At 43.4% G+C, this 15079-nt stretch overlaps 1 protein-coding gene across 1 annotated transcript in view; it reads left to right on the top strand.

Moving 5' to 3' along the window:
• Window positions 1-15079, top strand: part of CREB3L2 (cAMP responsive element binding protein 3 like 2) — a 114342-nt gene that overhangs the window by 82756 nt on the left and 16507 nt on the right. The window contains exons 5-8 of the mRNA XM_069461286.1: window positions 2883-3067; window positions 5057-5203; window positions 6967-7025; window positions 8640-8708. Coding sequence (XP_069317387.1) covers window positions 2883-3067; window positions 5057-5203; window positions 6967-7025; window positions 8640-8708 — 460 coding nt within the window. The remainder of the gene's footprint in view (window positions 1-2882; window positions 3068-5056; window positions 5204-6966; window positions 7026-8639; window positions 8709-15079) is intronic.

The raw sequence follows: 15079 nt of genomic DNA, 5'->3' as shown, positions 1-15079 counted from the left end.
CTACTTTCCCTGTGTTCCTTCAGGGTTACCAGGTGTAGCTGCCCAGTCTAAAGAGAAAGGGAATATGGGCAAGGGTGCTGGGATTAGTTCGTACCACAAGTGTAGCTTGCTTTATGAAATAGCTCTCTTCCTACAAACTTTGCTTCCAAATAAAAATTCTGGAGCCTAAATATTATGTTCCCATATATGCACATGCCTGATTTCCAGCTAAATATTCCTGTACCTTTGCTCCCAGCCAGGCTGATTTTTCAAAACCTGTATAGACTGCTACGATGTGGGTGCTGACATACAAGAGAACGGCAGCCCTTAAGCCTTCTTGGTATGAACATGATACAGCCCCACATATAAACAGCAGTCCACAAAGGGGCCATGCTCGTTTCAACCTTTTGTAAAGTGAATTCACAGTTTATCTGTCTGGCCAATTCAGTGTTTTTGTTTTTGTTTTTTTTCTTAAATTGTGTCTTTTGAATCATAAAATTCAGTGTTTTAACATGTTGACTTTGGATGACAGCAGTTGCAAGGAGCCCCCTACCTATACTGTAATGTCCGTGGCCCCTAGTGATGCATCTCATTGGGCTTCTTGCCGTCCATTTAGAGCTAATAGTGTCAGACTCAAAGGTGTTATACTTTAACATTTTTCTTTCTCTATGTTAGTTTAAAGGAAAATAAGAGGCCAACTCTGATTAAATTGGCTAGAATCTATATTGAGACACTATTTCTTTGCACTGAGTGATAAACATTAGAGCCTTTCAGCTTTATGTACTGCTGTGCGGTAATTCCTTTCATTTTTATGTACCAGATATTACCATCAAATGCATCTTGCTCTTTTAATTTATGTTGCAATATGGTTCAGAAAGTGTCATAAGAGTAATAATGAATCCCATAGTGGCTTCAGAATTCAGGGTCACTGGAGGAGAAATGTTTCAACAATACAGTAAAGGGCAGTCTTTCCTCATTATCCTGGATAAACAGAGATAAGGAAATTCAATATCCTTGAATGCATCAGAGTTTCTAGGCAAAGTAGCTTGTTGTCCCCAGACCTTGCAGTAACCCAAGAGCAGCATTTCAAATGATATTTAGAAATACGATACTAAGGCACCTGTGGCCAGATCAGTAGCTCTCAGTAGGTAGGAAAGATGAGATTCAAGTTTGTTTCACTCACTTTTCTTGTCATTCCATTTCTGGGTTTTGTGGTGTACCCTCTGCTTGGAAAGAGCAGTGTTAGAATGATTTGGCCTGTGCCAAGTGAAAGGGGCAGGGGAGCTCTAGGTACTCTTGGCTAATTTTTAGGAATGTAACAGCACAGAGTGGCAGGAAAATGGAGCCTCTAACAGGTTAGTGTGCTGTCTGGTGTGTGTGTGTGTGTGTGTGTGTGTGTGTTTTACCATAAAGTGCCATAGTATTCACGGCATTAGAAAAACCTTGGTCAACACTCTCAGGACTCCTACTTTCTAGCAAGCACATACATATTCAAGGCACATGCTCACCTTTAGCTGCCTGCAACTGTTGCCTGGAGTGTTGGGAACAGAGTACATAGGATTATTTTAGAATATTCTTTAGTTTTAAGAGTGCACATAAACACTAAAAAGCCAAGGGAGCTCTTTGGTAAGACTTTGGCAGAGAAAAGTGCAAAGAGGAAGCATCTAGATAAAAGTAGTATGTTGAGAGAGAGAGAGAGAGAGAGAGAGGAATGAAAAGTGTGCTGGGGTGGGGGTGGCTGAGAGCTACGTTGCCTGTTGTCACCTTGGATATTCAGGTCTTTCAGTAGGAGAGAGAGCTGCCTGACTGCTGCCTGTCATCTCCTAGGGCAGCTGTGGGTCAGTAGTCGTGTCTCAGAATGGACAGTCTCCGTGTGCAGGAGAGAAAAGATGAAGCGCTGAGGCTCCCTGCGGCCCCCAGCAGTTCTCTGGCCGAGCAGACCCAGCTGTGCATGAAGCACCCGGGCACCGTGCCCACCACAGAGCTGCCATTCTAAAGGCTCTATTGTCCTGGGGGCCCCAAGAGTGAAGGGGTCACCTGAAGTTATCTCTCTTGGCTCAGTAACAGCAGCTGGCACAACAGAAATACCCGCTATTAAATCCACATCGGATCCTTCCTTCAGAAACCCCTCCCTGCTTCCTGGAGAGGCCTGATGGACGCCGACTAGGGCTCCGCAGGCCCTGGCCGAGAGGGGCGTGTGGCGCCTCCCTGAGGAAGGGCAAAGGGTGGACGTTTGCAGCTGGGGGGCGTTGGAGGAGAAAGCCCACCATTGCCCCACTTATTTTTCCTGTGCCTACTCATCTATCTAAAAATGGTTAAGTATTTTCTGAATGAAGAATGCTTGGCACCTTGCCCGCAGGTCCTACCAGCACATTCCTCCAAAAACAAATGAGCTTTTCTCAGAGCAGCCATTGGGAACCCTCATGGGCTCCTAGGTTTTGCTATCTTTTAAAAGATTTTTTTAAAAGTGTATAATACATTGACATGGTTTACAAATCAAACTATAAACTATCTGAAAAGAATACAGCGAAGCCTTATCAACACCCTGTCTCAGTCTACCCCGATTTCTCCCTGCCTGCCTTGGGTCACACCCTGATTGGTTTCTTGTATACACTTCCGGTGCTTCTTTATGCCAGTGTAAGCAAATATGAGTCTATATTCTTTTTCTCTCCTTTTTTATACAAAAGGAGACTCCTGTATACACTACTGTATACCTGGCTTCCCTCCCGCTCCTCTACTTAGCAATGCTCCTTGGAGATCTTTCCACGTCAGCTCATGAGGGCCCCTCATGCGTTTATTAGACCGTCAGAGTGCCGCTGTGCGGATGCACACAGTTTGTGTCACCAGCCCCAAGTCCTTCTTTGTGGCTCTGGGATGGATGAAATGTGCTTTCTTTTCTTCAGCCCCTGGGGACCACCTGCACTTACCGCCCACCCCTCCCAGCAGTCACGGCAGTGACTCAGAGGGCAGCCTGAGCCCCAACCCGCGCCTGCACCCCTTCGGCCTGCCTCAGACCCACAGCCCTGCCAGGGCCGCGCCCCGGGCCCCCTCCGCCCTCTCCAGCTCCCCGCTCCTCACAGCGCCTCATGTAAGTATGCGCCGGGCATCTCTGGACAGTCGCCAACCCCCTCTGTTCTGCCCCGAGGGGCTTCCAGAGCGGGGCCACTCAAGGCTGTTTGCTTTTTACTCTTGTCTAGAAGTTTCTGGCTAGTGGCTAAAGCAGGGGGATGACCACCCTAAAGAACATTTTTTAAGAACTGCTCATAAATCTCACCTCATACCACAATTCTCTTCCTTTTCACGTGTCCACTTTCCATTTTTATTCGCATGTTTATTTTACAGAGCTATAGACATAAGGAATAACAATTTTTGTTATTTTCTCCTCAAAATTATACCATAAATATTTACCATTCTTCAGTGGTCCTTATAGCCTATAATAGAAATATATTTTATATTTTAAATGAGCAGTCTTTGGTGAACTTAAAAATCACTCTGAGATTAGATTCTTTGGTGCCTAAAGCTCAAAAACATAGTATAGCCTTTTATGTATGTGTGTGGTATGATTCCTAACCCAGGAACTCAGATCAGAAATCATGAGACACTGTTCATCTCTTACGTGCATAAGGACACCATTTTCCAATCAAAAAAGTGGAATAGATAATTTTTTATTGTTCTAAAGGGTGAATTGATTTCTGTGGCCTTAAACATTATAATCAATGTTTTTGAATTTACAATATCATGACTAGCAAATTTAAATGAAATATTTAAAAATTTTGTAAGAATCATTCATCCATTAGCATAACTTTGAAAATTTGGATTGGTTGTGTCCCAGAAAATTCTAGATCTGTATATTCTTATAGATCACCATTACGAAGAACAAGGGAATTAACTCTTTCCACTCTTTCTTTATCTTCTCTGCTTGAATCTGACTTTTCACTCCTTGGATTACTAGAATAGCTTTTATCCTGTATGTCTGTGTGTCCTACTATGATTAATGTTCTACATGCTGACGGAGGAATCTTCCCCATGTCATACTCTTGCCCAACAAACGTGTTGTTTCCCTGTTAAGCCCTAATACTCATTATCATGTGCCCAACACTCTGCAACTTCAAGAACACCTTACCTATTCTAGGCAGGGTGGCATCTTCAGTTACTTTTCTCAGTCCTGCCTTTTGCTTGGAATGCCCTTCTTTTTCTGATGTAAGTCATCTCCTTTCTTTCAGGAGGCCCAGTTCAAGCCTTATCTCCTACCCTAAACCTTCCCTGATCACACAATTTGTATGAATGTTCTCTTTCTTCAAATTTTTAATGTACCTTCAGTTAATATTACAGTTTAGCATTTAATTACTCTCATTCTTTAATGGGTATCAATTCAGTCTTGGTCATGAGCTACTTGTGAGATGGGGTTTGTTTGGAGTCCTCCATGGCATTTAGTATGGAGCTAACATGCTGTAAGGACTTGGTTTGTTTGACTAAGTAGAAACACATGAATCTATTATGGGTTAAATGAGATGAGCTACAGTTCTTATCTTCATTGAGGATGCACAATCTGGGACTACTGAAGCCAGAGGCTTCCCTCAACAGTGCCTGCAGGTGTGCCCCTGGGAGCTATGGCCCCTTAGCTGTAAGTGGAGGTGAGAAGTGATTCCTGCTGTGTAGAGAGCACCTCATAAAATGGCGTTTTCACAAGGAGAACAACAAAACTCTTCCACAAAGCAGAGGTGTATGTGAATCCTTCATCACTCCAAGGCCAGGAAATATCCAGGGATGTGGGAAATGAATTCTCTACTTTTGTTTTTCACCTTTTGGCTAGTGGGGTGCTTCCTGGGAAATAATGGTGGTGGCTTCTTTATCCTTGCCCTTGAGCTGTAATCCTTGGGTTATAACACTCACATGGGAGTGTCTTCCCCATCTTTGCTTTCACTTCGAAGTGCCAGTTTCTCCCTCAAAGCAGATGGGGCATCCTATTCTCTGAGTCTTCTGTAAGACAGAATGGATCCTCACCACCCCACTAGGAGGTGATTCTGCAGTGTGCCTACTTCTTCTTTGACCCTTTTCTGCTCTTTGGTCTACACAGAAACTGCAGGGATCAGGCCCACTGGTCCTGACCGAGGAGGAGAAGAGGACTCTGATCGCTGAGGGCTATCCCATCCCCACCAAATTGCCCCTAACAAAATCAGAGGAAAAGGCCCTGAAGAAAATCCGGAGGAAAATCAAGAATAAGGTGAGCAGAGAGAGTGGGGGGGGATTGAGTGAGCAGCACGTTCCCCCCCCCGCCCTTCCTCTTCCCCTTCCACTGGCCAAACATGACACATTCAGAGGTGGGAGGAAGATATTAGAACTTCCATCTAAGTTTATTTTTTTAATCTCAGGCTTTTAAATTTCAGTTTTATGATGTATGTAATAGTTTCCTCTAGAATATGTGTGTGTAATTTATAACTAAATAAAAATACATTGGAGGTGCTTGCTTACATTTTTTTTCTTTTTTGATGTATCTTTTATTTTTATTAATTTTTTTCCATTTTTAAAAATTGCAATAGATTTAGGGAGTACAAGTGTTTTTTTGATACATGGATGAACTGTATAGTGGCTTTTAGTGTACCCATCACTTGAATAGTGTACACTGTACCTGGAAGTGATTTTTGATCCCTCATCCTCCCCCCACCCTCTCCCCTTCCGAGTCTCCAAAGTCCATTATACCACCCTGTATGACCATGTACACCCATTGTTTAGCTCCTGCTTATAAGTGAGTATATACGGTATTTGTTATTCTGTTCTTGAGATACTTTACTTAGGGTAATGGCCTCCAGTTCCATCCAAGTTGCTGCAAAAGACATTATTTCATTCTGTTTTATGGCTGAGTAGTACTCTATGATATATACATATATATATATATATATGCCACATTTTCTTTATCCACTCATCAGTTCATGGGCACTTAGGTTTATTCCATATCTTTGCAATTGTGAATTGTGCTATGATAAACATTCAGCTCAGGTGTCTTTTTGACATAATGACTTCTTTTCCTTTGGGTAGATACCCAGTAGTGGGATTGCTAGATTGAATGGTAGGTCTACTTTTATTAGTAGTTCTTTGAGAAATCTCCATATTGATCTCCATAGAGGTTGTACTAATTTATATTCCCACCAATAGTGTATAAGTGTTCCAGTTTCACTGCATCCACACTAACATCTATTGTTTTTTACTTTTTAATAATGACCATTCTGATAGGCGTAAGGTGGTATCTCATTGTGGTTTTAATTTGTATTTCCCTGATGATTAGTGATGTTGAGCATTTTTTCATATTTTTTTGGCCATTTGTCTATGTTCTTTTGAAGTGTCTGTTCATGTCTTTTGCCCACTTTTTAACGGGATCATTTTTTTTTCTTGCTGAAAAATTTTTTTTCTTTGTAGGGGTTTGTGATAAAAAAGAATTCTGCCATTCACTGGCTCAGCAGTCTGCTAGTCCTGGGCCCCTCAGTAGTGCTGAGCAGGGCTGCTGAGGCCCGGGGGCATGGCTTAGGCACAGGCAGACCAGGAGGGAGGTGGCAAAGAGAGGAGGAAGGCAAGAGGTTAGTATTACTCGTCATCCACGTTCAGAACCAGCAGCAAGTTGATATATAACCAAGCGCAGCTGTCTTATTTTATATACATTGTTGAGCCAATGGAGGTCCAGAGAGTTAAACTCATTCATCTGAGACTATACCAATGGTCTGTGACCCACATGTTCTGCTGGGTCCTGGTCCAGTGTCCTTTCCACGGGGGGCCTAGTTTGTTGGAAAGTATGTGAGCACATAGGCTGGAAGAAACCAGCAAAGAGGAGATTAGCAGATGAGCTGGCAGCTTAAACAAATGGAAAGCGGCCACAAAAGTGAGCAGGGCTTTGGTGATTTCTGTGCTAATGGCCTCCTGTCTCCAATTTACAGATAACTAGTTTACTTATAGAGTTGGAAATTCATCATTCTCTACCCACTTCTTATTTCTCAGATTTCTGCCCAGGAAAGTAGGAGAAAGAAGAAAGAATACATGGACAGCTTGGAGAAAAAGTAAGCTGCTGCAAACTGTTGGGTTTATGGGACGATGTGCACAGAGAAATGTGAGTGTGCTAAGAGTGGGTGAGAAGCAGTTGAGTTCCTCTTTCTGGCCACCTTAGAAGCCGGGTGGTTTATCAACCATATTTTGCCTGCCACCTAGTGGTTATTTGGAGGGGACGTTAATAAGCACAGCAAGAAGTAAAAAGTACACTCAATCTTATTAGGCATTTGAACCACACTCTTTCCAGGCAAGCATCCCCGGGTCCTTGGAGGCTGCCTTTCAGACAAGTACAAATATTAACATCCCTGTACATTCCTGGAACTTCTCAGAGGAGAAGCACTGTTTTGGCAGAAAGGGGCAGTGCTACTTAATCAGTTCCTGCTGGCCACGCACCCTTGCGCCCTAGAGAGAGCACACAGGGAATGCAATAAGTCAGGGTGACGTTATTTTCTGTCCACTATAATTCATGCTATAGGTGAGTGACTTTTTGCAAAAATACTTGAAGTCACCCTTCGTTCTTCTGAAAAACCTGGAATATTGAAGGGCTGTTAGAAAAATATGAATTAAATACAGTTTTAGAATAGCCCTAGAAGATAATTTCTCCAGTTTACAAATTAATATCATTTTACGATGGGCATGAGGCCTCAGACCCAGAAATAAATCTTCATGTGTATATGGGGAAAGGAGTGGTCGGTGGATCCTGACTAGTTCTAGAAGTTTCTATTGAAAGTTTAGTATTTCTATCACCTGTTTTAAGTACTGGTACTTTAGCATTAAATACAGTCAGCTCTCCACATCCAGGAGTTCTGCAGCCTCGGATTCAACTGATCATGGATTGAAAATATTCAGCAAAAAATAATAAAACAATAAAAATAATATAAGTAAAAATACAGTATAACTATCTACATAGAATTTACATTGCATTAGGTATGATAAGTAATCTAGAAGTGATTTAAAGTATATAGGAGGATGTGTGTAGGTCATATACAAATACTACACCAGGGACTATATCAGGGACTTGAGCATCCGTGCATTTTGGTACCCATGGGGGGGTCGGGGATTCTGGAACCATTCTCCCCTGGGTACCGAGGGATAGCTGTAGACCATTCTGTTCCATCATTTTCTGTAGGCATCCAGGGTCAAGATATTTCTATGAAAATCTCTTTCCTGCCTCTCGGGCTTGCATGCTCCAGCATTGGGATTCCTCGTCCTGGGTTCTTGTCCTCCCGCTTGGCCCCCTCTCAAGCCCTTGGCTTCTCATCAGTCCTTCTGGCCAGGAGCACGGCCAGTAGTATCCACATCGCTGTCCTATAGAGGGAGAAGTATGATGTGTATTGAGAGCAGTAGGGAAGAGGTGAGAGAAAACAAGGTGGTAACACACAAAAGAGGTGCTTATATTTTGTACCATGCTATTCATCTCTCATTATAGAGGGACCTGTTACTCCACTCCTTCTGTTTGTTTTTTTCTTTAGTCTCTTCATCCTTCTTCCCAACTCTGGCTGGCCATGCTCTGGAATAGCGATCCCCACTTCTCTCATGGTCTCCACTTACTTCCACCTGAGCTCCTGGCTTAGCGTTTGCTTTACTAATAATAATTAATTTTATTCTTTCTCTCTTCTTCATAGAGTGGAGTCTTGCTCAACTGAGAACTTGGAGCTTCGGAAGAAGGTAGAGGTTCTGGAGAACACCAATAGGTAGGAGTTGCTGGAGTGCGAGCTGACTGAGCTGCCTACTGGAGGTGGGGAAAGAGGGGGCAGAATCTCAGGCCAGAGCTGGGAGAAAAGTGGAGGAGATCACATCAGAAGTTTAGTTGTTCCAGGATGCTCAGGATGGCTGACCTCCACCCACCTGTTCCTGCTACCCACACATACGCACGTGCACACGCACACATGCACTCTCATATACACACATGCACATATACGTATGCACACACAGGCACATGTGTACACACACACATACATGTTCTTTACTTTCCTAAATGATATAGGCTTGAAGAAGAGTCTGATCACTACAAAGACTATTACAAGGGGGTTAAAAAAGAGGCTTCAAGGAGAATAAGGCCAATAAGTCTGATTCTCCTAAAAGTGACATCAAACTTTAGAGGTGGATAAGGAGACACTGGCCACTTCATTGTCACCTCATTTTAGTAACATATGGTGTTTATTAGTTTAAAGAAGAAAATCAGTTTGTTTTTTAAATTATCTTTTAAATATCAATTATATTGCAACCCTACGCCCCATCCACCCATTTTGAAAAAATAACTATGGGACTGAGTTAATGAATTCCTCTAGCACTTGCTGTGCCAGGCACTGTTTTAAGCACTTTACAGCTATGAACTCATTTAGCCCTATGAGGTGGGGCTGTTATTGTCCCCATCATACAGGGGGGGCAACCGAGACTGGGAAAGCTTAGGTGATTTGCCCAAGGCCACGCAGTAAATGCTGCAGCTGCGTGTGAACCCAGGCAGTCTGGCTCTGCAGCCTTAATATGGGAGGAATATACTGAAATGTATGCCTGGGTCACGTGCAAGAAGGGGTTTAGGTACATGGTTAAGAAACTGGCTATTGGCAAGTTTCATCCAGAATGAAATGTGTTTGTGTGTCTACGTGATGTGTACCTACGCTCTGAAAATTATTTATTAGAGAATCCTGTCACCCTTAGTATTATAGATCCAATAAATCAAGCAGAGAAAAATGGACTTAGTGGGTAAGCCAAATACTGATTAATCATTTTAATGGTCAGCATTAATGCCTAATAACAATTTTGCAAATATTAAAGGATTGAGTTAAATCTCTTTGCATGTTATTTGATAATAACAGTGAATTTGACTCCCTTTTCCTGAATTTCTGTGGTTGGTTGCTCAGACAGCAGGCTGATAGACTCGCGAGTTATCCTGCTGACTTTCCCTCTGCCCTTCTGGGAACATGTGCTCCAATGGCTGGTCAAGGGCAGTTCACCTCAGGTGCTCTGTAAGACAGACAGCCCGCAGGGAGCAGACGTCACCAGCTCAGTGTGGCATTACCTTGATCTCCTGAGGCAAAGGAGCTGGTTTCAGATACCACTCTGTGATCTGGTTTCACTGCTCACCTTTGGCCACTATTCTCCTGAGGCTTCCTCCCTTTTTATCTCCCCCTTCCTTCTGTCAGAGGGGATTGCTAGAGATGCTTCTGGTTCTCTGGATCCTGCTCCCTCCGCCAGAGTCTGTACATCTCTTGGCACTTGCTGCCAAGGGAGCCCCATGTTCATGAGTGGGACAAGTCCTCACCACGAGTTGGTGAAAAGGGGAAGAGGAATCTATCAAAGATGACTATGGCATTGGCGTCCTGGTTTGGTTTCGTTGGGGGGCTCCAGTGTCAAGCGTCCCTCGGCCACATGGGGGCAGCAGAGGCACAGCAGGGCTGTGCTGGGGTGAAATGGGTGGGTGTGACTGGGAAGGGCCCACAGGGCCGCCCTGTCTGGGGAAGGGCCTCCCCTCCACTCTCCAGCCTCACTGTGCTGTTTGCTATTTTGTTTCTCTCTCTCTCTTTCTCTCTCTCTCTCTCTCTCTTTTTCTTTCATATTTTTGTTTTTGCTTGTTTGTTTGAATCAGACATCCAAATCAGGTCCATATGTTCAAATGGTTGATATGCCTATTACATATGTTTTTACCTACAGGTTCTCTTTCATCTCTTTGCTCGTTATTTAGTAAAGAACTGAGTCAGTTGTCCCCTAGCATCTCCCACAGCCTTAGTTTACTTATAACATTCTTGTGGTGCCATTTAGCCCAGTCCTGTGTTCACTGTAGACTATCCTTTGTTTTGTTTTTGATTTTTGGTCAGAATTCTTGATAGGTCCTGCTGCATCCTTCCACCAGGAGGAGTATAAAAACTGCTTGTCTGGTTGGCAGCAATTTATAGTCATTGCTTAGATGGATCAATACCTTAGGGGCTTGGAAATAGCTTTATCAAATTCAGTCTTTTCTCCTTCGATTATTAGCAGAATATTTTTCTAAAGTAAGACTCTTCTTCATTAATGAACATAGGAGCACAGATAGGAGCATAGATAGGGTGCTGATTCCCTTGCCTCTGGGTATGGGTAGGGGATGGGTATGGACCCTGGCCGAGGGAGCAGAGGGATTGCTAGGCCATATAGTAGTTCCATTTTTAATTTTTTGAGGGACTTCCACACTGTTTTCTGTAATGGTTTTATCAATGTACTACCAACAGCGTACAAGGGTTCCCTTTTCTCCATACCCTCGTCAAAACTTATTATATCTTGTCTTTTTGATAATAACCCTCTTAACAGGTGCGAGGTGATATCTCATTGTGGTTTAGATTTGCATTTCTCCAATGATTGGTGATATTGAGCACCTTTTCATGTACCCATTGGCCATTTTTATGTCTTCTTTAGAAAAATGTCTATTCAGGTTCTTTGCCCATTTTAAAATTGGATTATTATTTGGGGTTTTGCTATTGGATTGTGTGAGTTCCTTATATATTTTGGATATTAACCCCTTACGGTTTATATGGCTTGCAGATAATTTTCTCCTAAGCCATAGCTTGCCTTTTCATTTTGTTGTTTCCTTTACTGTGCAGGAGCTTTTTAATTTGATGTAGTCCTACTAGTTTATCACGTTTTTAAAACATAAAAGAATATGCACACACAAAATGTATTCATTGTAAAAAAAATTTAGCAAGTACAATTAAAAAAGAAAAAATATATATAATCCTTTCACCCAGAGGTATCTTTACATTTGGAATATTTTATACATGGGTATTTATATTGCGCATACTCCTTTGTTAAGAACTATTTCCATTTTAACAAAATACACCAGACATATTTTCATATCAGTAAATATATTTCTGCACAATCTTTATTCAAATCTACAATAAAAAAATCTACCTTGTGATGTTGGTATCTGAGCCTTCCCTAATAAGTTTCTGTGGCCAGGGCTAGCATAGGCCACCTGTTAAGAAAGGAACAGGTTTTTGTTTGTTTGGTTTTTGTTATCAGCTTTATTGAGGAATAATTGACAAAAAATTGTATATTTTTACAGTGTAAATGTGATGATTTGCTATATGTGTACATGGTAAAATGATTACCACAATCAAGTTAATTAACACATCTATCACCTCACATAGTTACCCTTTATTTCTCTCTCTCTCTCTCTCTCTCTCTTTTTTTTTTTTTTTGGTGCAAATGCTTCAGATCTACTCTCTCAGCATATTTCGAGTATGTCACACAGCATCATTAACTATAGTCACCGTGTTGCACGTCAGATCCCCAGAACGTACTCATCTTATGACTGAAAGTTTGTGCCCTGCGACCAACATCACCCCATTTCCCCCACCCCCGCCCTGGCAACCACCCTTCTGTATGTTTCCATGAGTTTGACTTTTTCTTTTTAATTCCACATATGAGTGATGCCATACAGTATTTGTCTTTCCCTGTCTGGCTTATTTCACTTACAAAGCAGGGAGATCTGTGGATGTTCTCCCTTGCGCTGCCTCCCTCCCTGTGCTCTGCTGGGTGCCTCCCCTCCAGCTTCCCACCAGTGGCCCTGGTGTGTCCTCCCGTTTCTTCTGTCTCTTCAAACTTCAGCTCTCCTGGTAGACAACCCTTTTATGGCGGTAATGGCTAACAATGGATTCATCTGTAATCTTCCCACAGATAATTTTATCAGGGAGCTCCTAAGGCCGTAGTATTTGAGACCAGAGGCTTTTAGTGTATTTTGGTTTGAGAGGCAAATATGTAAGAGCAGAGCTGCTCTTTCTGAAACAAGGGAGGTGGACCTATAGTTCCTCTAACTCCTCTGCCCCCTTCTCCTGCTGCTTGCCAAGGGCCTCTGCTCAGAGGATATCACACTAACCAACGTGACTGTAATGTAAACATTGGCAATGCCCTGCTCTACAGCCAGCCACAGGGAGTTGGTGTTTGGGGCACACAGTAAGGGGAGACTTTTGGACCCTTTACTCACATTACAGTGTGTGAGTGACCCAGTGTTTGACTTGTGTGCAGGGCTGGGCTGAATGAACGCACAGCTGTGTTTACGTTCCTGTTGATGCATCGCATCTTGTTATCCTTTGGATGCAGCTGGACGGAAGTAGAAATGACTCTGATAAGCGAACAGGCTCCTGGGTCACCAGAAGGTGGGCTGGGGGACGTCAGGGGCCATTGTTTCATATGGCATGTCATGGCTGGGAAGGCAAGTGGGTGTTTCATCATTGACCAAATTAAAGAAAAACATTACTTCTTTACAGTTTACCACTTCTATGCTGCACCCCACGAGGGACTTGCCCATCTATCCAGATGAAAATTAGGGCTTGGATTTTGAGTCAATTCTGAATCTTTTTGTTTGTACCAGACTCAGCAGCAACCATCTAGCATAATATTGGTTTCTAGGTGAAAAGACCCTTTTATCTGAGCTCAGGAATCTAGAAGAGGACATAGCTCAGAGAGGAGATGAGGAAGTTCTCTTTATTCCAGGAGCCTCTCGGAGAAGAGCCAAAGTGGTGTGAAAGCACCTTCACACTTCCTTTGCTAAGGTGATCCACTAATTGCACGCCATCAAGAAATGTGTAAGACAGGAGCGAGATGGTTTCCCAGGGGGCCCTTCTTCCTATGCTCAATCAGCAAATACATTTGCACTTGCCAGGGTGCAGGCAGTGCCTATGTGTGGCTTCTGGAAGGTCCCCCTGGCTTTCCTAAGCTTGTCATTCATCTCTCTAAGCCTTGAGCTCTCTGGACGGCCCCACCCTTATCTCAATCCTGAGAAATCCTGATCTTTTCCCCCTTGTTCTTCTGAACCCCTATGCCTGTATACTACACAGCCCCTCAGTTTTAAGTGTTTGCAGCTTGATTTTTTCCATTCATTACTTATTTTGTTCTCATGCATTTACAGGGCTAGGAGCTACTGTCCTTCTCCTCCAGCACGGCTTTGTAGAATCATAGGAGCTTAGATTTGAAATGCACCTTAGAGATCATCTTATTTAACTGCTAATTACTCTATTTTACAGAAAGAGAAACTGAGGCCCAGTGAGGTTAAAGTCATCCAAACATTTAGAGGTAGAATGGGGACTAGAATTCAGCCACTTAACCCTTAAACAGGTGCTTACCTTGATTTCTCTTGCTGCTGTGCCCCTCACTCCTCCAAGGACCACTACCTTGCCCTGCAAGGGCCAACTTAGACCTGGACATTAGCACTCTTGCTTTGGATCCAGTGTCTTAGAGGACCCTATGCTGGCTCTCCTCTAGCCATACCCCTCTTGGTGGGATAAGCAGTCAGCAGGACCAGTACCTTCCAGACCATACCCTGGTACCTGGGATTCTGGAATTTTTTGTCCAAAGGGCCTTGGTCCATTTCTAGGGACTGTGTACTTCTGCCCTAAATCTGTTCTTTGAAGGGTAAACCCAGTTACCAGTGGTCACCCCTGAAGCCGATGGGGCAGCCAAAGACAGCATGTTGTGATGGCTGTGTATGGAGTTTGAACTGGGGCAGGTGTGTGCATGAGATCCTTCCCAGTGTGCCAGGTCTGGGATTCGATTTGACCTCATTTATAGAAGACATGCAATTCCTGGGTCAGAGACAAAGGACTTTATTACTGAGCACAGTAGGTGGTGTGAGCATCAGCATATTTGCATCAGCTCTCCTTCCGCCAGGATAGACACAGGTGGATGCTATACTCTCAGGGGATTTATGTCACAGCTAAGGAACCCTGAACTCAGAGAATCTATTGCTTTTATAGCAAGCAGGGGAGGCTTTACCTCATCTGTCCAGGTCACCAGCTTCATAAACAACCCTGAGAAGTGGCCCATGTAAAAGAGCAGTGAGGGAACTTTCTGTCTTGACAACCCCAGCAGAACACGTGGGGGAGCATAAGAAGACCTAAAGAAACTGTCTCTCCCCAGCAGGGTGGGGTGGAGCTAGGGATGGGAAGAGAATAGGAGCAGGCAGTGGTCTGGGGCAGTTCTGCCCATGCCAACACATTTTGGTCAGGGGCCCTGAGAAGTCCAAGAATTCTAAGTTCAAACCTGGCCTTAGAGGCAGCTGGAAGGAGCAGGTGTTGGGGGCACCTTGTGGACAGTT

Source organism: Eulemur rufifrons, chromosome 29, assembly GCF_041146395.1.
Source record: "Eulemur rufifrons isolate Redbay chromosome 29, OSU_ERuf_1, whole genome shotgun sequence".
Classification (NCBI taxonomy): domain Eukaryota; kingdom Metazoa; phylum Chordata; class Mammalia; order Primates; family Lemuridae; genus Eulemur; species Eulemur rufifrons.
Note: the sequence above shows the minus strand (reverse complement) of the source record. Positions and strands in the feature narration are given on the sequence as shown.